The sequence below is a fragment of the Epinephelus moara genome, chromosome 19 (genome assembly GCF_006386435.1).
Source record: "Epinephelus moara isolate mb chromosome 19, YSFRI_EMoa_1.0, whole genome shotgun sequence".
Taxonomy (NCBI): Eukaryota; Metazoa; Chordata; class Actinopteri; order Perciformes; family Serranidae; genus Epinephelus; species Epinephelus moara.
Window position 1 is genome coordinate 35,556,426 of NC_065524.1, and position 24,620 is coordinate 35,581,045.

At 40.3% G+C, this 24,620-nt stretch overlaps 1 protein-coding gene across 1 annotated transcript in view; it reads right to left on the reverse strand.

Annotated features, from left to right (window-relative positions):
• LOC126407255 (pro-neuregulin-3, membrane-bound isoform) overlaps positions 1–24,620 on the reverse strand; it is a 521,618-nt gene that overhangs the window by 72,273 nt on the left and 424,725 nt on the right. Inside the window, exon 3 of the mRNA XM_050072014.1 lies at positions 24,348–24,421. Coding sequence (XP_049927971.1) covers positions 24,348–24,421 — 74 coding nt within the window. The remainder of the gene's footprint in view (positions 1–24,347; positions 24,422–24,620) is intronic.

Sequence of the window (24,620 nt, forward strand, 5' to 3'; positions counted from 1 at the left end):
GGCTCCTGTAGGTACAAAAGAATTTGATCTTCCTGTCTCTTCTAGGATGGATTACTCTCTGTTTGACTGTTGAAAGTCAAAACAAAAAAGAGTTTGATATCTTTTTACTCAAGTCTGACTCACCATCCAGCATCTACCATTTTCTGCTCATACATGGTTGAACACAATTCTGTTTGCAAACTTTATTCAAGCTGGAGGATCTGTCGGCTGGCTCAGCGGGAAGGGCATACAATGATCGACGTAAAGTAGGAAGATCAAATGCCCTTATCCTCTGTGGTGTCAAGTTAAAGGTAATTATTAAAACAATAACCTTGACTGAACACTTCTTCCTGAGGTTTCCAGGTTTGTCCAAATACAACTTCAGAAACTAAACTTGAAGTCGTGAGGACACGTCTCAGCTCCATGTGTTCCCACATCAGAGGCATGTTGCGGGGAACTTTAAATTTAGCTCTCATTTCATCAGCTTCCAGGGTAATGAAAATGATCTGTCAAAGAGATTAATTTAATTTTGATATGATATTTTATGCCCATTAGTCACCATGTAAATTTCAGCTCTCTAATTGCTCTGTAATTCATCATTATTACACATCACAAAATTTTACAATTTTACATCACAGAGAATTCAAATGAAAACTGAATTTGCGCGCTTATAATGTTGCTTTAAATAAACTTAACTTTATAGCACTGATGAGCTTTATCATGACATACCATGACAACACAACAAACCCAATAATTTTGTGATAGTTTAAGGACTTGATCACATTTTTAAAGCAGTCTATAGGATTGACTAGACGCCAACTGCAGAAATGTAAAGGAGAAATTGAGCCAGCCAGACTTCAGATGTAGCAGAGGAAGGTCAGCCAGTGAATCACTGATGCCTCTGGGGCTTTTGGAAACCAGGAGGAAGGAAGGAGAGAGACAGAGAGGAGGGTGGCTCACCGACAGGCTTTGCAAGGATGAATGAGTAAGAAAGGGAGGAGGTAGGGAAGAGTAAACTGTTCCCAAAAGCAATGAAATGAAGACGGAGGCAGGAGTGAGGAGAATGAGAGAGGCAGGACATGTCAAAAGAGAGTTTGTGTAGTTCTGGTAAGTGATAAGGAGAGTTTTAGTAAGCAGCGCCTGAAGGGCACGGAGGACTGACGGAGAGATAGAAGAAAGAGGTGGAGAGAGTTGAAAGAAAGCCTGATGGGGACCGACAGAGGGCAACCCATGATTCAGCAGGGCAGGGCACATGTCATGTACTTAAGTCACATACAGTTTGAGACTTCCCCCTCTCTCTCAGTCCATTCTTTCCCTAGCTGTGTTCCATTAGAATAAAGTCCAAATGCCAGATAAATAAGCAATTTCACTACTTGTGACTTGGACATTTTAAGGAGAAACATTTTCAGGTTCATACTATTTTTGGCTTTCTGCTAGAACATTTTTTTACATGCTTTAATGGTCAAAACCACTTTATTTCACTCATACTGTCTGTGATGGAACACCTGTATTTACCCCCTCTCTAAGATGCTACATTTTCATACATCACCCTTTAACCCCCCTCCCAAAAAGCCCAATCTGCTCTGATTGGTCAGAGTTTCCAGTTCCTCAGCATCTCGAGGTCTCTGCACTACATGTTGCAGCGTCCTTGCAGTCAGAGAATGACTGCAACAGAATAGCTGCACTTTCTACTGTGCAAAATGGCCAATAAAAGTTGTAAACATAAATCTTCTGCACATATTCTGGAAATATCCAAAATTGAGAGAAATCCACAATATCCGCAAGTCTGATTACATGTTTTCCTGATGTTAGCATGCAGCTACATGTAGCAATGTACCTGCAGTCAGAGAATGACTGCAACAGAATAGCAACACTTTCTACGGTGCAAAATCACCAGTAAAAGTTGTAAACCAAAATGTTCACTACCGGACATGTTCCAGAAAGATCCAAAACCAAGAGAAATTCACAATATCGGCAACTAAGATTTCATGTTTTTCTGACCTTAGCATGGAGCTACATGTAGCACTGTACTTTGCATTTGGGGAATGACTGTAATAGAATAGCAGCACTGTCTATCGTGCAAAATCATCAGTGAAAGTTGTAAAACAAAATCTTTACAACCGGATATGTTCCAGCAGGAATATGATCCAAAACTGGGAGAAATGGACAATATCTGCAACCACCATAACATGTTTCCCTGACTTTAGCATGTCAGTGACTGTAACAGAAACAAGTGAACAAGAAAAGCTTCTTAACAAAAAACTAAACAACCAGACATGTTCCAGCATGAATTATTGGAAATTGAAGAGACATGAACAACATCAGTGATCAAGATTACATGTTTTTCTGATGTTAGCATGTAGCTACATGTAGCAGTGTATTTGCAATCAGTGAATGACTCTAACAGAATAGCAGCACTTTCTACTATCAAAAAGTCACAGATAAAAGCTTCTAAACAACCACACATGTTCCAGCAGAAATATGATTGGAAACTGGGGAAAAATCAGCAACATCAGCAACCAAGATTACTTGTTTCCCCGATGTTAGCATGTAGCTACATGTAGCAGTGTACTTGCAGCTGGGAAAGACTGAAATGGAGAATAGTGGGACTTTCAACCGGGGGAAATCACCAATAAAACCTTCCAAACCCAAGTCTTCAAAACTGGACATGTTCCAACAGGATTAAGACCAAAACTACATGTTTCCCTGATGTTCGCATGCAGCTACATGTAGCAGTGTATTTGCAGCTGTCGAATGACTGTAAGACTGAGGAGCAGTACTTTGTACTGTAAAAAATCACCAATACAAGTTACTGTATTACACCCAAAACTACACAACCAGACATATTCGTGTCGACACTGGGGGGAAATTACTTATGCAGCTACATGTAGCCCTGTAGGCTACGTAATGTAAACACTTGCAGTAGCATGCCATATAAAACCACTTCTGTCACGACTTGATCACAGTCTGTCTTGAAAGTAGAAAGAAATGTAAATAATGTAAATACATAATGACGTGAAACCGTAGCAGTGCAATCTGATTATCAGGGTGCACAGAAATGTGGATCTCCCGGGTCATTTCATGACACTATAGGTTTGTGAATCAAAGTACTGCCATTGAGCCAGTGTTGCTAAAAGGCAGTCAGAGGCATAAATCAGAACTGTAGCAAATTCAGTCCTTGCGATTGGAAACAAAACAGTGATTGACACTCGCAGAGTTCATTTACTGTTTTCCCAGGAATCCAAAATAAACCATTAGCTTCACACTGCCAAAGAGTCAGGTAATTTCTAACACAACAGCACATTTTTTATTTGAGAGTTTCATGTTCATCCAAGCCTCACAAGTGCTTCAGCTGCCAGTCATTCACCATTGTCTGTGCAGAAAATGAAAAGGACTTTTACTCCTGGACTTCTGAAGCCTGAACCAACTCCCTCAACTTCTCTGCTCCCTGAGCTATTACTTTATAATGGTTACATAAGAAAATGTACATATTTACATTGTGTGCATGAGTGTCTTTGTCCGGGTTGCGTAGTTAGTTTGAGTCTTTTATACTGACAGTCAAATCATTCTTTTCATGGGTCAACAAATCCAGTTTGAGGATGGTGCAAGAAAGGGGAGCAAAGAAAGGTAATGTGGGGATAGCAGGAGTTATTTTTATCTCACCAGCCATAAAGGCCCTGTGCTCCTCTTAGTGCGCTGCAGTTTAATATGGCCATGCAACCCGAGCAGTGATCCTTGATCAGTTCTCTTGTTCCTGGAGGTTTAATGACTACAGGCCCTGGAGAAGAGCCATAGCTAGGTGGAGCAAATCATAATGTACCCAGACACTCGTCTACATTCAGGCTGAGCTGAGGGGGTGGAAAGATACATGGTGCGGTGAGTTCAGTCTTATAAAGAGAAGGAGAGAAGGAGACAGAGAAACAAGGGCAGGATGGTTGACTGGATTTGGAAAAGAAAAGGGCTGTGAAGTAGAACAGGTCAGTTTAGATGAGGAGTCATCGACTACAACACTAACTTTTTAGGGTTATGTTATCAGTATATACTTTATGTACTCATGCAATCATTTAATAAATGTTTTTTGTATTTTTAATGCTGCTGAAAGCCAATAAGGAGAGCATATTACAAATATACAGACCATATTACAATATATATAATAATATGGAGGCAAACGCTCATATTTATTTAAACACTTTTTATAACTTGTTTTTAAAGGTGCTATATTAATAAAACTTTACCTACATACTTTCTGTGATAGTTTTATATTAATAATGAAAATATAAGCTCTCAAACACGGACACTCTACACCGGTTAATATTACAAAATATCTAAATAGAACATAAATAAGATGGGACATAAAACTACAAGTGACAGCTGGATTGTAAATGTGTATGTATAACTTACTGCATTTAAATAGCGCCCTGGAGCTCCACCGTAGTTTGGTTATTGTTGCATGTTTTTACTTGAACCTCTAAATATAAATAAAGAAAATAGCAAGGCCTCTTTAAAAATAAAATTGAGAATGCAGACTGTTTCTTTTACTTATATTTATATAGAATCAATAAAAGTCTGCATGCATAAACATAGTTTTTTATTATTATCTTGAAGTTTAATGTTCCTCTATTCTCTCTTTAATATCCCAAAGAGAGCGGCGCAATGAGGCTTGGCCTTAATTATTCGTAGTACATAATTCAAGATATGTAATATAGATACTTTTGTGTTGCACAATGTGAAGTGTGCTTAGTAATAATTCATGCTGGAGATGAATCATTAAATTTAGAGAAAAAATATGATTCAAAAGGCAGTGAACAGCAATAAAAGGTAGTGTGTGTGTTTATAAGGAGGAGAGAAAGACTCAATCGTTGGACAATCTAGACGCTTCTATCTGTACAGAGAAGATTTGTCCGGAGATGGTACTCACTGAAACTCCCATCACTTGCCTCCCATTGACGGACAATGACACTATTCTCAGTTGTCAACTGGTAAAGCTTTAGAAAAGGAGCATTAAAAAGCCATTTGGACGGGGCAATTTCAAGTCATTTTGCTCCACTACCTCTCTCATCCAACTGCTCCATCACAAAGGTCTGCTGGCCATTAGCACGTTTTCCACCTGCGTTCATGGCAAGTTGTCATAATCGTTTAACTCACTGGGGCTGGAACTGGGAGGGCTATCATTAGATGAGACAGTTGCTTAAATCACTAAAGTTTCACACCTATACACTCATGCACACACACACAGACACTATCCATCTGAATCACAAACCAAAAACGTGCAGTCACATCTAAGAAACGGTGAGGGAAAAAAATTAAACACACAAAAATGACGCAAGGCAGCAACAATCAGATGTTCACAGCTGCACAATTTGAAATGTATCTGTGGGTAGCTCCCTGTGCTGCAACAAGTCGCTGAAATGATGTAAAAGGTTCAATACATCTGTTCAAGGACTTTTAGTGGACTCGAGTTGTGATAATGTGTCTAGATTTTTCCATTATCCCACATGATTGTTTAATTAATGACTCCTGACAAAATGCAGCACATCTAGGTGACACAAGAGTTTGTTGCACTAAACATTAATTTAATCTTTTCATACTGTTTTTGTGTTGTGTTTTTGTATACATCTGCCATATTGTCCTTGAAAATAAGCAAAATGTTCTCAGCCCAACCGCTTTGTTATTGGACATTCATGTCTACTTATAGTGTGCTAGGTGTCCTTCTGCATCTGCTGTTGACGTTCTGGGACACTGCAACCAATGCCGACAAATCAACGTGGTTAGGTTTTGAAAAAAACATCCTGGTTTGGCTCTACATTCAGACAGGTAGTGAACTGTGGACAGGTACAAGTCCGGGGTATGTTGGACCCATCCACCACCCCTGCCGCTCAGCCAATACAGGTGCTGTCTGGCTGTGTTATGAACTGACGCCACCCGTCCGTGTATCATACAGCCACAACAGATGCCATCCAGCTGTCCGGTGGCGTATCATAACACCACGAAAGGTTCTGTTCAGCCATGTTACAAACTGACGCCACCCAGCGGTGTATCCTACCGCCATGAACAGTACAGTGCCTGGCGCTTTTGGCGCCAGTGTCTGACACCGAAATCACTGACAAAGCGGTGATATTTGACAGCTTTGGAATGAGAATGGGCTAAAATGAAATACTCCCTGTAATACTGTGATACTGATTTCAGACAGGAAGTTGTGGTGGAAAGTTGTGTAGGGGCTTGCTAATAATTTGCATCATTACATAGGTATGGTTAGCTAAATGATTTGCATGGACTTCCAAGACACTACAAAAATAACCAAAAACAAGAGCAATGACTTAATAAGAGCAAAAGATCAAATACACTACACCTCCATGCATGTCAAACAAAATCATACAGTGTCAAAGCAGATATGAACATGCGCCTGCTCCTTTGATATTAATGCTACATAACATAACTTTGACTCATCTGAGGCAATGACTGTGCCTTTAACACATCAAACATAAAGTGCCTCCTACACTGTAAGAAGGCATTTGACACAAACTGAGCCAGGTGAAACACTTTGTAAACTGGTACTTAAGTCTGCATTTATCAGACACTGAAAACAAATCAGGATATTCTGCAGACATTTTAAGAAACAACGTGACCAGCTGCGTTATTACCTCGTCACTGTTCAAATGTTAATGTAGGTACATTGTCACAGGCATGTTTGTGTCTGCTACTTGCCACAAAGCACCTCAACTGAACGTCATCTAAAGTTTATATTTGGTTATAAAAATATCTATGCTTTTGATCAATATGGGCCCCATTTTAACATCAATTGTTATCGCCCCATTGTTCCCTCATGTGCATTGCAATGCACTTAAAGCTCTAGCATCAGCCAACTAAGCTACATAACACAGTATCATAGCGAGAAACAAAAAAATATGATTGGCTGATGCTTCACCCTATCATTGGAGCACTGAAATATAGTTGAAGCTAGCTTAACTTTTTCTGTTTTCACAGGAAATGCAGTTTGCATACAGACACATGTTTTTACGTTTAGCTGACACAAACACATGGTTGGGTTTAGGCAACAAAATTCTATGGCTGAAAAAAAGAGCAGGGTTTGGCTGTACAATCTTATGGGAAGCGAACACTGGCCTCCCGAGTAAAAGTCGGTGGTTGTTGGACCCATCTGCCACCCCTCGCACCTGCCCTAGTCGGACTTTTGCCCCCTTAACTAGTTACGTTGTTGTGCCAGAGTGTATCACTGTTAAACAATAACGGCAACCGGCCACGTATCATACCATAGCTTTTTTTTGTCGGTGTCTGACGTTGTTCAAGTGCCGGTATACACTGACTTCAGAGTGAGACCGCGTTGCCGTGCTGCACTTTAGTCAGCTTAAGGTTGACATTATGCTCGGTACAGTACATACGCTTAATCAGGCTGTACATTCTCACTTTATGTTATATAATGAATAAGTGCTAAAACAAAAGTCAAAGCTTGGGTCATGTGTTTATACTTTTTACTTCTTAGAACACACGTGGTGTATTGTTGTGTTTTGATCAGACATTTATTGCCTCAATAAATGTTATGTTTTTAGAACACTACCTTATGTCCATATGTTTAATCTGAAAAAGTAAATGTACAAAACCTAAAAGTATCTTTAAGCAGTCAACACATTGATGCACACTTCTGTTATTTATATTGTCAGCAATTAATGCTGTTTTACCAAGGCACCTTCTCTTCACTTTAAAATAAACTGCTGCTGCAAAGTTGACTCAGCCCAAATTGATTTTGAGGTTTAATGACATTCAACTTCTGTCCTGTGAATATTCACTCATCTCCCATCCAAAGCCAGCATGACAAACAAATTTGAACATGTGTTTCCTGTTTGTTGTGATCTCCAGCTGGCTCCGCGCGACTCACAGGTCATTCTGGTGAAGTGCCATCAGCGTGTTTTGTACAATATGACTCCACCAGACTACAAAGTGCTCCATCTCTCTCTTACATTGTTTACAGTTTGCAATGGCTCTGCTAATATTTACTTATTACCACACCGGGGCTGAGTGCAGGAGAGTTTGATGACGGTACTTTTAAGTGGAAACAGATGTTTCTGTAGTTTTACGCTAAAGTTGACAGAAACAGCTCAAGATTCCCATATTTTAGAATTCATTAGTTTTCAGATTCAACATAAAAAAGTGGATCTGTTTGATTGACAAAAGAAGCTTCAACAACTTTATTCATTAAAAAGTTTTTTCTCTTTACAATCTGTTATTTCCCCTTTCAATCTGTATTATGAATAATATAGTCGGGGAGTGGAGAAGAGTCTGTCTTTCAGCAAAACACATTTTCATTGTTTACATCATTTCCATTCAGTCACACGTGAGACTGAAGAATCCCTGTGCATTGGGTAGAATATAGTTTGATGTGAGATATATTTACATAATTTCCACTTTGTCTGGAACATTTGGGAAATAAATTATTCTACAAATCATAAAATATTCTCCTCATAACCTGGATTAATAAATAATGAATTTACAAACAGAATATTAATGAAAGCAGATGCAAATAATTATTAAATCTTTAAAAATGCTTGCTGAGCATAAAATTACTTCAGTGACATATGTTTTCATTCTGTACACGTAAGTACTTAATGCAGGTTTTTAATAATAAATGTGACTTAAATGAAGGAAACATGCATGTGGTTCAGGAAACTGGCATGTGCCTGTTTCTCATTACATAGAGTTAGGAAACCAAGTGGGGGTGCTGCTGAGCTAACCTAGCACAAAGCCACACCCCGTCACACCCCACCTGCAATCCTCCTTCATAATAAACAAATGAAAAAGAAAAGCTACAAATGACACACGCTATAAGCAGCCGACTGAAAGACAAACATTAAGAACAGACGCAGACAAAGAGAGGAAAAGCAAAATGTGTCTGTGAGACGAAGCAGGAGAATCATCTCACCCTGTGTGCCACCCTTACCCAGTTATTAATGACCTGTGACTAGAGGGTGGCTGCAAGCAGCAAGCACCAGCCTGCACTTCCCCGGGATAATCTGCATCCCACTGCCATATTCTTCACTAAGCACCAGCTGACAAGACCCATACTTCACTATAAATTGGGCCTTCCAGATCCATTAGGGTCTGTACGTGGGCACCGCCAAAAGTCTTGATCAGATGCTTGATGGGAAACCAGACAATAAATAAGAGAAAAACAATGCCATGTTGCGTGGAATAACCAACAAAGTTATTGTTTTTAATATTCAATCCAAAACATTCGGTATTCACTTGTGTAAATATTTTCAGAAAGCCAAGTCACACAGGGGTGCGTGCTGGATGAATAGCTGCAATCAATATGAGTTTCCGCTCTTTTCTCTCCCTCTTTTCTGACTGCTTACTATCCCTGTCCATAGCAATAGACGGGCGGAAGGTAAATTGGCCTCAGCAATCAGTATCCATTAAGCTCTGCTGCAATAGTCGATTTTGCGTTTGCCACAGACTTCACCCGCTGAGGGAGGAATATAATTTTAAAGGACGACATAGCTTCATGTGTTTTTGTCCATTAAAAAAGAGATGAATGCAGAATGGATTCTGTCGTTGTAGACAGAGGGAAATATTAAGAGGGGAGAACCTGCTATTATTGTCACTGCTAATGCTACACACAAAGCACAATGCACATAATTAACTTTGATCAACCTACGGAATCAGGCACAAATCCAGTATTTTCAGGGCTGTTTTTTTTTATTTTTGTATTCAATGAATTTCACATTGTGTCTAATGATTTGGTCGCAGAGATGACAGACATAAACTCAGGAATCAACATGTGCACCCAGCAGCATACCGTGTGTTATGCCGGGCTCAGACTGCATGATATGTTTGTCAGTTCCTACAGTCACTATGTCAGATTAGGTGATTGACCTTTTTTCACTGTTACAATCATTAAAGAGCAAAAGCAGCATGTGTAGATCAGGAGCTAGAGCCTTCAGCTATCAGGCTCCTCTCCTGTGGAATCAACTTCCTGTTACGGTCCGGGAGGCAGACACTATCTCCACATTTAAGACTAGACTTAAGACTTTCCTCTTTGATAAAGCTTATAGTTAGGGCTGGCTCAGGCTTGCCCTGTACCAGCCCCTAGTTAGGCTGACTTAGGCCTAGTCTGCCGAAGGACCCTCTATAATACACCGGGCACCTTCTCTCCTTCTCTCTCTCTAAAACTGATTGATTGATTGATTGTGTATACATTCAGTAGGCTATATCTTCAGTAGCTAGCTAGCTAACCCTACACTTTTCAGGGTTTGATTGTGGTTTTGGAACAGGGAAGAAACGTATATGTTTTTCCAACCTCTAACGAGTATCATAAATGTACAAGACGTGCCCCAGGCACAACATTTAGCTCCAAATCCACAAAACCAGCCTGAAAATGAAGAAAATCTGAAACAATGGAGCACAGCTGTGTTGTTGTCGGACCCTGGTCTGAGTAGGCTCAATCTACGTTATGATTGGCCAGTCTACGTACTGGGGGCAGGACTCAGCGAAGGGTCAATTATGGAGTTATAAAGTTTTTCCGTGACTTGGCCGACAGACCTGACAAACTACTTGTTGGTCCATGATCAGTCATAGCTGGTCATCTTTCAGGACCTGCTTGATGTAATCAGAAGGGGTCTTGTCACAAAAAGTTCCTGCAAGTGTTTCACAATAAAAGCCTACTTAAGTGCCTCTGATATTTCTTGCCAGCAACTTTCTTTTTACCCTTTGTCACTGTTGTCTCTCAAGGAAACATAAAAATGCTGGAATGTTGCTGCTGTAACTTCACAAACTTTTCTTCCATTTCACAAGTCCACCTCACAGCAGCAGCTACAACGTAGCTCCGCTATTTCTCTTTCAAGTCGCCATGTTTACAGTTGTCCATGGCAGCAGATTGCTCTGTGTTCATATTGATCAATGCGACAGCTGTGATGGAGTAGTTGTGGAAAACAAAAGGAAAATCTAACATGCTAGTCTTTCTGTCTGGACTTAGGTGACCCAGGCACAGTGTCGTTTGTCGTCTATGATGACACTCTACGAGGGATAAAACGATCAATTATCACGCATGACATCATAGGATGGCCGGGTCGGGCTTTAATTTGGCTGATATTGCGCGGTCTGAACTCGGCATTAGTGTGTAATCTGCTCTTTATTTTGACCAGCTGCAGCTCACAGGAACAGCAACCATGATAATACTGTTCAGTGATACGTCTCTGATTCTTGAAGGCAGTTAAGCAAGCTGTGCAATCTAATGTTCTGTGTTGCTGTGGTGAGCCAGGTGGAGACTGAGCATTGGTCGAGATGCGAGCGAGCCAGGAGCGGCCCAGCTGGTCAATGAGACGCACCTGCAGCTAATTAACCTCTGCCTATACATGTGTGTTTCAATAGAGGCTGACAGGAGAGGGGTATCAGTAGCAAAGTGCCAACGCCCTGCTGTGCACCTGGAACCTGGAAAGGCTGGGTATAAATGACACTGCCACTTTTTGGCCCGTGAAGAGGAAACTTTAATTAGCCTGCCAAACAGGTGAACTGTTCCAAAAACACTGATTCTAGCAGTCTCTCAGCAGTTATGTGCAGCGCGATGAATACATGCCCAAAGAGAACACACCTTTTTTCATGGGTTAAAGTTTGAAACACAATGAAAGTGAAATGAATAAACACATGCTGGGAATATGAAATCTCCATTGGCAACAGTCCCACATCCCCTTGTTTGCCTGCAGAGAAGTCAGTTTGTCATGCAGCAAGCAACACCATCCGACAGTGTGTGAATCTTCAGAAGCTCAGGCTGACGACAGAGCTTGCCTGAGAATCTGCCACCGCCATCTGCAGCAGCGATATTTTACCCGTACACTCTGGCTCTCGCTAGCGAAGGAGTGCAACCAAAGCAGTAGGAATGTGATCTTGTACTTGCTAGGTCTCAGCAAGGGAAGACAGTGATACTTGAAGGGTGAAAAAATTACATTTTTGTGAGATAAACCATGCCTCAGAAACCTGTCCTTATTTTTGCGATTTAAAACCAAACCTCTGAGGCTCTGTGCCCATCCTTTGGTCACTCCAGACCCTGGTAAAGTCATTGGTGTTTTTTTTATCTGCCATTGCAGCCAAAAAATAAAATGCTCAGAACCCCACAAGGACACCTCAGAGACCAGAGTAAGACATTTTTCAGAGGCAGCTACCTTGTCACGTCTCCTCTTTCTCTGATTCTCTCATCTTCACTACCATACTCAGTCTCTCATTTCCGTTCTTTTCTCTCCTGAACCTTTACCTCCACCCTTTTCAGACCAGTCTTCAGAGGAAAATGTTGCCATTGTATGTCTGTGCAAACTATAAATATGTTATATGTGTATATATCAACGTTTCTACAGTGACGTAGTATATGAGCTGACTTTGTCATCTGAGGGTGGAGGGATGGTGGATGGTGTGTCACCTACATGGGAAGGAGGCTAACAAACAACAAAACTGGTCATTTTTTAGTGAATCATTGGGTTGTTTTCAACTGCTTTTTAGCCGCCAAACATGGGTGATTTTTAGGGACCTGTCGCTGTTTTTCCACTGGAAGTAGTGCCACAAAAAGCGACTGTATTTTACAGAAACATCAATGACTTCTCCAGCCATGATTGTGCGAATATTTCAATGTAACTGCTATGTAATAACGTTAAAAAGTAAGACATCCATGGTTTGCAGAAACGCACAGAAACATCCTCCTCTATATCTGTGGCTTCCAGCTCCTCTACATAAAGCCCAGGATTGTATTGGTGCATTGGTGAGAGTCAAAGCTCTATTGAGCCTTGTATTCCTTTAGCCCTTAGCAGTAATGATTTTATGAGCTTTTTTAATGNNNGATTTGTGATATTGGGCTTTATAAATAAAATTGATTGATTGATTGATTGATCCTGCAGAAAAGAAAACCAGACACGCACGCTCCCACTTTGATTGTGCCTTTCTCTGAATCCAGTTGTTCTATATCCAGAGCAACATGACACCTAGCAGGCTGTTTAAGTGGCAAGCTACCTGCTCTAAAGCTATGTATGGAATATAACTTTTTCCTTTGGGTATTCCAAGCAACAGGAGGTGAGTACTGATACTAAATAATGTCTGAGGATGAATGAAACATCTAAATTTTGCTAAGCAATGTATATGATATGTATTGTTTTTTCTACATAACGAGCCCATGCTTGTATGTAGTTGGGCCATGTAACCACAACATTTGTTACAGAAGTATTATTGGACTCCATTTGTCGTTCGTCCCGGGGAAGCAGAATGCTTTCCACCTTGAGAGAATGGTTCATTCGTTCTCGTTCATTGAGTGTAACTGCTCGGCTGTCTGAACTGAAGTCTGACTCAAACACATCTCATTCACTCACCATAGCAGGCAGTGTGAGCAGTACCCTTCCTTACAGTGACAGCGAGTGGCAAAAGTCGGGAATTCATGAGCACTCAAGCATACGACAGGTTGATCTGGACACTAAAAAGAGTCGTTCAAAAAGATTTGTTTGTTAATTTTTGCACATCACAAGACCTCAGTCTTATATGACTCTGGCTCTGAGTGTCTGGTTTTCGTACATGAAAGAGCAGGGGGAATTTGATCTGTGCCTTTATTTAAATTTACATTTGCAATCTGTTTAATTAGCATAGTCTAATGGCAGCTTATGGATTATGTTACTAATTGCAATCCAGTAAAGGGTCTTGCATGCAAGCACAAACAAATATGCCACGTCTAGTGAGAGAGAAGATGGTGAACACTATTAATGTGCAAGATGGATTCTTTTCATCAGGTTTCAAAGAGACCTGCTGCCAAAGAGAGTCCTCTTTTGTTGTTTTTAATGGGAAGTCTGAATGTGAATGTTGCCACTTCCTTCACCCCGGACACACGGCAATTATACTAAAAGTAGCCTGTGCCTCTGCAGCTAGAGCTTCATACAAAGCAAGCAATATTATTTCAGATATTATAAAGTGCAAAATACAAAATCTTGATCCAGGATTCAAAGGTTTCTATCTGCTTCTGGTGATTGTTAGGCATTAAAGAAACTCAAATCTTTCACATCTTAAGAGGCAAACCATCTCAGACCCCCTCTGGCTTTGGTTTCGTAAGGATGTCAAGCACGCAGACTTGACAGTTCTTTATCCATATCCTGGTAGACTGGATTTTCCTTGCCATAATAAGTCAGTATAAGAGGGATGGCTGATACCAGAGTTAATGCCAGAGACATCAAGTGCTTTTCAGCTAGATCTTTTCTTCCTCGTCATCTTGCAGATGGTGTGAATGCAACACGTTGTCCCCTGAGACGCTGCTTTTTTACCTCCCAACACTGCGTGGGAATGTCGGGATGGAGACGCAACCATGCAGAAACGCAAATGCAAAAATGTAGAGCACAGAAACAACACACATCCTTGCACACACACGAAAACATGCACTTACAAGAATGTGCCGGCATTACTTGAGGAAAATAGATCAAGGACATTTGGTACCGGAGCTCTGTAGCTGCAACTGCAGCTTTCTAACTAATTTAATGTGAAATTCAGAAAGGTCACTGCAAGCCAAAGCATTTCAGCATTTATTTATCTACAGCTACTGATCTACAGCCTACTGTGAAACTATGTGCTGTGATAAAAAAGCATGATATGTTTGAAAGGTATGATAAATGTCTTTATTCATCAACAAGTGCTAGACTGACATGCTCTCCTCCAAAGCCGTCACATATCGTTGCTTTGTCAGTGGACTTTCAAGTCGACATAATACATGCCAGGTATCCTCCTGCATCTGCTGTTAACTATCCATAATGCCACAATTGGGATGTCCACAAAAACATGTGGTTACGTTTAGGCAACAAAATGCTATGGTTTTAGCACCCTCAAATTCATTGTTTTCAATGTAGATGCATGGCAGTCACGCTCAGATGCAAGAGCTACGCTGTTGCGGCACGCCTGCATTCCCGAGCGCCATTTTGTAAGGGCTCGACGGCACATACTTTGCTGGTTATGGTCGCTTCACAACTTCACATGCAACCTGCCTCAGCAGCACCTTATACCCAACTTTGAAAGTTGGCACAAAGTAGGCACAGGAGGAGCACCCAGCGCCCGACCTCATGTTTTCTAGGCAGTTAACGATGCGGCATGTGCATGGCCTCTAAATACTGTTCTCTGTCTCTCTAGCTCTTTTCTTGTGTCTATTTCTCCAGTGTCCACTGCAAATCCACTAAATATATACAGTCTATGGGCAAGACACAAGAGAGATGTGTCAAGAAGTGCAATGTGGCCAATCAGAGGCAGAGTAGGGCAGGTCTTGCCAAGACAAACCAATAGCGAAGTAGTAATAAACTGCAGGATTAGTATGTGATGTCATGCGGATGTGCTTCCCTTGTCTACACGCCTCGGAGTGGTGCTGGCATCAGTCACATTACTTATCCTCAGTTTTATTATCCTGAATTTTATCCAGACCTCCACAGAAAAATGTCCGCTGCACTTCAGAGCTTTTCCTGGGAAGAAGAGCTTGAAACTTTTGTGGACAATGCCGCACTACTTGGTTAATTAATCGACTTAATCAACGGCAACTGAAAAGCTACTCAGAAAGTTGTGACAATATCACCACGCCTCTGAGAAATGTAGTTAAGTTAGTAACTACTTGTCGTGACACTACTGTCCAACACTGATCGTGACTTTGTTATATGATAAAGATAGAAACTACATGAATGGGCATGTGTCTGATGTTTTTTATGATTTCCAAAGTGTCTACAGGGCCAGCCACAGAGTATCCACCCTTGAAGCTCAAGGGTTCTCACTGTTTTGCCCGAGGACACTTAAGTCATACCATTTTAATACATACCACGAATCCTCCTTGTACTCAATTGAATAATATTCTATTGTGAGCCTCACTACAAGGCTGGAGCAGAAATGGAAGTATTTGCACAGTTGTGAATAAACAATACGTGTCACTTTCTCTGTAGAGCATTATTGAATCCAACCAAGGTGACTTGCTGCCCTTGCCTCAACAGTTGGCCCATGATAAAAGCATAAAGCTTAAAGCAATTGCACATTTTATGCTTCCTTTATATCTTACGGACTGAAACATGCAACACAATGTGAAACACAGGGTTGTATTCTCAGGGAAATTGGACTTGCATGATTACTGCGGTGTTATCATCGGCAGTGCACACAAACCTGCCAAGCATGAAATCAGATCTCATAAAGATAGTGTGAATTAAATTTGTCTCTAGATTTAAATCTCTAAATCTCTCCCTCTCTGTGTCTATGGGCTGTGATATGATGCATGTCCTGTATTGTTGGTGAAAGTATGCTGATTCTGACTCAACCCTCGCAGCATCGTAAAACCAGACTGTGTTGGCTCCCGGGCCTTTCGATTGAGACACGTTGAATATGTTTTTCAATTTGTGACCGAGACTATGATTGCGGAAGGGCTATATAGATGATGAAAGTACTAAAGAAAGGTATTGAGGTTGGGCAGAAGAGAGGCAACACCATTCAAAGAGAATACATTAAGAGTCTTGTCTACTTTATGAATACTGCATTATCCTGTGAAAGTTCCTCAGAAATAGGCAGTGCCAATCAGCAACCTCCCAGACTGAACAACAAAAGATGTCTCGACAACAAACGCAGCTTGAACTCTGTTTCTTCTCCAATGAATAGATTTGACATACTGTATGTAAGGATAACAACAGAAAGCCTTTGTTCCCCCTTCACAGATCCAGAGGAAACCTAAACAAAGCTTTGATCTCAAAACATCCTATCAAGCGAGTTTGGTGACATACTCGCCGTTGAGTCTTGTCAGCATTTTGAGAACTAAACGCACATCAGTGAGTCATGTTCAGCCCCTGAGATCTTCTGTTCTGGTTTTAGACACAAGGTTCGAAAATCTTTGTGAGTTTTTCAGAGACCAGGTTAGGTTTGGCTCCTAGCTACATCACACACATTTTAACCCTTCACGAGCCAGAGTGTGGAGTTAAATCTTCAAGCTGTCCACAAGCTGAATCTTGCAAGGTCCCAGAAGAACTTTTATCGATCCAATGTTTTGACCGCCAGGCTTCGTCGTTTGTCCAACAAAAACCTTGTAGGTGGAAACATTACGTCAATAAAAAATATTTTGGGCGCTTGAAAAGTTCTGAGTGTGGATGACCTCTCCTCTTTCCTGTTTTTATGGTGTTTTTATTTTCCTGTACCTGAACCCAACTGGGGTTTAATGTGCACACTTTCCACCTTAAAGTCTGAAAGCTGCGAGATCTGTCTTATACCACATTCAAGACCAAGAATGATAGGGGTGCTACTCATTTGAGATTTCTGTCTTATCGTAACCTGGTTAGAAAGGCCTGCAACATCAATGAAACCTTTGCATCTTTCTTCTCAAAGCTGAAAGCGCTACTGACAGAGTTATGTTGAAATGACTAATGTATAAATCAATTAATCAGTTTACATTAGTTTAGTTTGAGCCTCTTGACAATTAACTATCCTCCTTTTTCCCCACCATATGTAACTTAAAGGGAGACACCCAGGTGAACAGGGGGAAACGGGGTAACTAACAGATACCACAATGCCCCAGTTGATTACTTACAATTACAGGTTTTCTGATACGCAAATGAAGCACTATATAATTGAATATGTGCTGATTTGCAAACATTTCCAGAACGAAAATCTGAGCACTGGATATAGCCAGGTTCACAATGCTTATTTGCTGACATGTATGAGTCACAGATTTTTACAGAGAGGAATTTGGATCTCTTTAAATCACTCCATAAATCAGAAAATGCTGTTTGTGTCATGTTTAGTAAAATAATGTTGTATAAATCAGGCTATGAATAATATATGAACCAACCCTTATGTAAAAAAAACCTTTAAAATATAACCAAGAACAAAACTGAAAAGTGTAGAGTATGTAAGAGCTACTGAAATTTAGATTTTTGGCTCAGAATATGAGAAAAAAATAAATAAAATTAAAACGGCTTTAAATGTATGTATTGTAAAATTCCATAGATTTTTAGACAATAAATAAATTAATTAATAAATACATAAATAAAAACACACAAAAAATAAATAAATCATCAAACTAACTATTACAAGTTTTCTGAAATTGTAAGACATGCAAACAATGTATTAATTAATCAAATATGTGCATTTTGAATACATTTGTAGAAATCTGAACTAAATTAAACACTGAAATGTGTATTTTGGACATTTTCTTTTCACTAGTCTGAAAGAAGACATATTACAAAAGCAAAACAGCCCCTAATCTCAAAACTGACCAGTGCTTGTAAGAATCTTGGAGTCCCACCTTAAGTTTTTTAATCATCTTATTCCACACTGACAGTATCACACACACTCTGAAACAGCTTGTTCCGACTCCACTGTGTGGAAGCCATATGTTGTTTACGCTGAATAAAATATTCAAACCCAAGACTTTGTGTTATGTATGGATGCAACATTTCATCAAATGATGCTTTGTGCACCATTTCACACACATTCCCCCTGATATATTTAGTACAGCATACTTGGAAACTTTGAGATCTCCACCAGAATCTAAAATTAAATTCAGTGAGTTTGGACAATATCTGGCTGCACAGCTTGAGCTTCAAAATGGCCCACCTTGTGACAACTGCTTTTAAAGGTCCAAATTGCTTAACTCGTCAAGCAGAGATGAAAAACGCTCGCTGGTTCGAGCTTTTGAAATGTGAAAATTAGCTGCTTTTCACCGTGTTGTAACATTAGAAATCAAACAAAACAAGATGACTGAAAGCTTTGCTCTCAGAACTTTATCGGCATTTTCCACTATTTCTTGATATTCTATTGTCTCAATGATTAATTCATTAGCTGCTGCCCTATTATATGTGTATTTCCTTCCTTGTTTTCTCTTGCTCTGTCTGTAAAATGCTTTATGGCCGACTGTCTGGCATTTATTCATGCCTTGCATTCCATTATTGATTACTATGCCTTTTATTCAATATTGATGTGCAGTTTTTAAAGCCAGTTTTTAAAAAAAAAAAAAAACAATGCTCTGATTTGTTTGACCTAAAGGGTATAGTACTCCATGTTTGTCCAGAAGACAAACTCTCTCTCTCCGCCTGGCCCTGTATCTCACTCTCGTTTTGTTTGTTTAGCCATTGCAGTCATGACTCCCTTTCTGTCCTGTGGGACCCTGAGACAGTGTGATAGCCCTGCTCAGAAGATGTGTCCACTTTCATCCAGCCTCTCTCCTCGCTCGCGCCCTTCCTTCCCTTCCGTCGAGGCCGCAGCGTGCCAGAGGTCCTTGGCAGCGTTTGTCTGCCCTGCTGGTGAACCTTTTTAGCTGGCACTATTTAAGCCTCAGTCCATCTGAGGCCCGTGCCACTTTGTCTTAGGAGATGAGTTGGACAGAGAACTGTAGGCTAGGGAGAAGGGATGAGGTCTGACACTTGGACAAGATGTGTGTTGAGGAAAGGATGGCACGGAGGAGGTTAGCAAAAGACAGATGGGGCCGAGCGGGGGCCGTCTGGAGGGAAATTTGGAAGAGGGAACGAGGATGTCAACACTGAGGCAAGCTCGAGCACGAGACACAAAGGTAACCCGGGAAATTAGGATTTGATGAGCTGCGAGCAGAGGAGTCAAGGAGAGTGATGCTGTGACAAGATTATCTGGGGGGGAGAGGAAAGAAGAGGGAGGCCACAATCTGCCTCTCTTCTTTTCCAACTTTGCACTTACCAACTTTTTGAAGCAGCAAGTAGTTGAATAAAATGGGAAAAAAGGAAGAAAGAAAAAGGTGGTGTTACTGAAAAAAGAAATCCATAGGCTATACAACATTGTGTTTTGTAGTAGAGAACAGAAAACAGAGACGTGTCAGAAATAAAGAAGGCAGTCGGAGGAGGGATGGAAGCCAGTGAGAAGAATGACCTGAAAGTAGGCCGATCAATTCTTAATATCAGACAATGAATTGAGGATAGAGATTTGGCAGAGAGTTATAGAAAGTTGCAAAGAAGAGATGAATGAGATCAGAAATGAATAAGGGAAAGTGGTGTGAGCTAAAGCTGATACAAACAGAAAAGAGTAGGGGATGTGTGTTGAGGGTTCAGCAGGGATACCAAAAAGTGGAAAGCCTTTCTTTTTTTCCAAGTCACACATTCCTCAGTAATGACTTGGTAACTCCAAGACAATTTTTATGGAAATTCACCTGAAAGAGTCGCCGGTTAATATTCAGCGATAGACTTACTTTTGTTTGCTAGAGAGCAACTTTGATCCTGGATGTCGAAACTCAATCGTCTTCACTCCTGGAGTTACTTATATTAAATTTCACAGGTCTATAATCATTCCTAATTATTTCCAAGAACGTTTCCTGGGAAGAACTGACTTTAGTTGGTTGTGTTGAGTTTATATGCAGTTGTGCAGCTGTACTGCTTCTGCAACCCAGTTGTCACAAGAAATGATGGCATTGTTCCTTTCTGCAAACCATGGATATGTTTTGTTTGTATGTTATCATGTAGCCAATGCAATCAGACTTTATGCTTCTTTACATTTCAACAATGTAGGGGTAAATGTGGGGTTTGGTTTAGGCACAAAAACCACTTGGAAATGGTTTGGAGAAGATCATGTTTTAGCCTAAAATACCTGTTTTTTTGTGGCACAAAATTTACGATGTCTCAGTAAAAAACAATCACTTTTTGTGGCACTATTCCTGGTGGAAACGCAACAGTGACTCGCTGAAAAACAACCAGTTGTGTTGTTTGTTGGTCTCACACAGTGGTCTGCAGCTTGGCAGGTGTCTCGCCTACATGTTACGTGGTCCACCATCCCATCCATCTCCTCCATCTCCAGCTGACACAGTCAGCTCAAACACTACATCTTTTAAGAAGTTATGCATATGAAACATACAAACATAACGTGTCTGCAGTTTGCAGAAATGTGCAATACCAACATCTTCATCTGGGCTGAAAAATTCATTTGGCATTAACTTTATAATTAGATAATCATAGAAATGTTGAGTTGTACGCTTGCCTATGGAAAACTCACTTTTAAATCATGAGCTACTCCTGATGTGCACAGACATTCTAGGTTATGCTATTAATAATTTAAATCAATTGGAAGCGCACCAATTGAACACTGTCTCCATTTTCACTCTCATTAGCACAGAATAAATCAGTTCTTTGTTCATCTTAATTTACAGGTACATTGCTACATACAGAGTTAGATAATCACTCATTTCCCAAGAACCTATGGCATCCATACAATAAGGCTTACCCACAATATGTCATACAAGTAGTACTGTATTTCCTTAGTTTCCTTCAAGTGGATTTATTCTGTTGTCAGACATATTTAAGTTTCTTTGCTAATTTTAATGTAGGCTAAGTAAACACAAATATAACAAAAATGAGTAGCTATTGGCGGCTACCCAGTATTAAATGACTCAGATTGAGATCAGGAGCAAAAACATGATCGGAAAGTTGCTACTTTTGACTGAGCTCATTGACTTTCCAAAGATAATTGATAACACATTGAGCTGGTTCACTCCTTATGCATGTGGGTTCAGTGGCTAAGGTTTCTTCAAGATGATCAACACATACAGTGGCAACACAACCAACAACTGCTTCTGTTTGACATTTGACAAATTGTTTAAGTGATGAGGATGGTAATAGTTCTTCGCTACCAATGTGTTCAGGTCAGCAGGTTTGGTGTACAAACAAAGCGATGGGTGTCACTTCAGTGAACACCAATGTTGTTCTAACAAGGACAATTACCCTAATACTTGCTTGGAATTAAAAACCTCATTACGGAGACTTAATTAATGATCTGGAAAGTAAAGGATATTAACAAAGAGCAAGTGATTACAGTGTTGTTGCATTTGCCACATTTAATCTACATGTCTCATTTATGGCACATTCTCCTTTGCAATCAAGTAGGACATATTCATAATGAGAAATTTAAATTTCATAATATTACCGCAGAGAGGGCTTTTTTGACATTGGACAATTATGAGGTATAAATCCCCAAAGGCACAGTACTGTCCTTTAACGGTAAATGGTGCTATTACAGCGTGCACCTTGTTGGTGGAAAAGTCACAGATAAGCTATTGTACTGCCACGACGTTGGTGCCCCAGTGACAAGGTTGCATATTTTTTGGAATGAGCTGAGAGGAACGGGGAAATTAATACGGCATAGATAGCGAGCAGTAAGGACAGAAGTTAGGGCAATTGGTGTTCTTCCCTCAGCTGTATGACATTGAGAGGACCATGTCTTTGGAAGATAAAGAAATGGGAGAAGTGACATTAGTCTGAGAAGGAGAGGATATTTGAGAAAGGAGGGGATAGAAGAGAGAATGGAAAAGTAACATCAGGACAAATTGTAAGAAAATATAACAGAAGATAGAAAATCTAGGCTTGAATTGCTGTAAATCAATAAATTATTGTTACTTAACCATTAAAGAAAACTTGACTGAAGATTATTTGGAATTATCAAAAATGCTGTTGTTAAGATTTATTGATTTTGTGGTATTTTGAAGCAAATTGCACTTTCTTGCATTGTATTCAATGTTTTCATAAAGTCAAGAAGGATAGTCCACACACTTGATGCTCCCAGTAGTATTTTTTGGGATGTGCTAAATAAATGCATGTGAACTGGGAGCATCAAGTGTGCGGACTATCCGTCCTGACTTTATGTATGTTTTTTGGTCCAGCACCTATTTAATTGCATCTGCGCGGCTGCTCTGTTTTTTGACTAATTATTCAATGTTTTCATCAAATTCATTGTCAGAATTTATTAAGGAATACTTGTTATTTTTCTACTTTGCAGTGGCCCTACTTCACTGTGTGAATCAATGCATGTAATAGCATTGGTTTTCAAATTTAGACCCGCAGCCATGCCGCTTTTCTAATCAGGGACTGGAGCTCACCTGGGATGCCAGGTGAATGCAGTTATTGTGACTGCAATTATCTGGGTGGACAGTTCAAAAACAAGCAGTGCTGTGGCTTCTGAGGGCCTGCTTTAAAACCCACTGATCTACACATGGCACTAGGACTGTACTGAACCACAGAAAATCGTGGTCGACTGAAATTCTACCTCCTCTTCAACCAGTCGATTGGTCAGTGGGAGATGAAGATCTGTATGTATCTCTGCCCGCTACCTGGTAGCATTGTGTGTCCACCAAAGCATTATTTCCCTGTCACAGGTCTTGACATTAACACTTGTCCAGGGCAGATAAGCTCTGTGTTCAGGCAAGTGAAATGCCTCAAATGAAAAATACATGTTATGTCCACTGTTATGTTATCTGTAAAGCGTTTTTACACCTGAGCTGCATGCGTGAGCCCCTTCACCACTAACAGTTGAACAAGACTGATGAGAAAAATCAGTCATACTTGACACTAAAGCAGTTAACTCTGGGGTTGATTATGTCATATACAGCATAACATTACTAGCATTAAATATCTCTGTAGCACTGCATGCAAGAGAGACTTACTAGTTTTTGCCAAAAAGGTAACGTTGCTGCTGTGATCATATCCCTTTCAGAAGCTTTGTAAAGCAGTCCTGAATGGCAGTGTCTTTTTGAAGACTTCATAAATAAATCCATGTGACAAAATCTGACACTGAATGTCTTCTGTGATTACACATCTGTTTTCTGACTAAAAATTAAGGTTGGAAAATGTTTAACTTTGGGTAAAATGCTGCGTTCGTCACTGTCGCCAGACGACCAGTCACAGTGGACAACAGGCAGGACAGATACCACAAAGACCAACCATCACAGATAAATGACAGATACACCTGCCTAAACAGCTGCTGTTTCCACTGGAAAAGAGAGGCTTTGGTGGACACATGGCCTTACTAAAATAACATCAGCAACTGACCAACGAATGAGAATTGGGTTGGACAAGAGCATGTCTACGAACGACCAACCAACCAAGGTTGACAGGCCTACATTGCACGTAGATGCATTATGCACAGAGGAAGTTTAGTCATGCTAATAGAATCGAATGTGCAGAGAAGAAACCAACCTATGACTGCACTACTGCTGCTGTGACTAACAGCATTTCTGAAGAAATACCATGATAGATTATTCAAGGGAAATATGCAATAAGAAAATAAACAAGCTGTGAATATATATTACACCGAAACAGCAGATTTCTACTCATACTGTCAACCTGATATTATAATATATTACTCCGTCTTGAGGGACGTTTGCACAGACAGGAGATGTTGATGTAAGCTTATGAACATTTGATTTTCTCTGGTGTTTTATTAATGTGGATCAATACTCTTAAGAACTCCACTTGAACTTCGTCAGAAGGATCTAAGAAACACGACCCCCTCCGTTTCCCTCATGTTTACTTTTATGCGTTCAGATTTGATGTTATGTTCTAATGGTAGATGTTGGTTCACTCAGTACACGAAGTAGAAAAATGTAGAAAACTCACTTGGGTCCGATAGGATGGAGTCTGTCTTTGGCAGAAACTGGTCACAGCGGATTCCCTGGTAGCCCTCTCGACACCTGGTGGAGAAAAAAAAAAAGAGGAATAAACCATCTGTCAATGAGTCAGGTGGATTTGCCAGGAAACAAATGCCACTACAACGGATGCAAATGCAAGAGCTGCACATAAAATGCCTCCTCCTGTTTTGAGACAAATGTAGGTAAGGCTCAGTCCTTGTGGAAGCGAGCCGAATTGCACGAAAGTGCAAAGTAAGGCAAG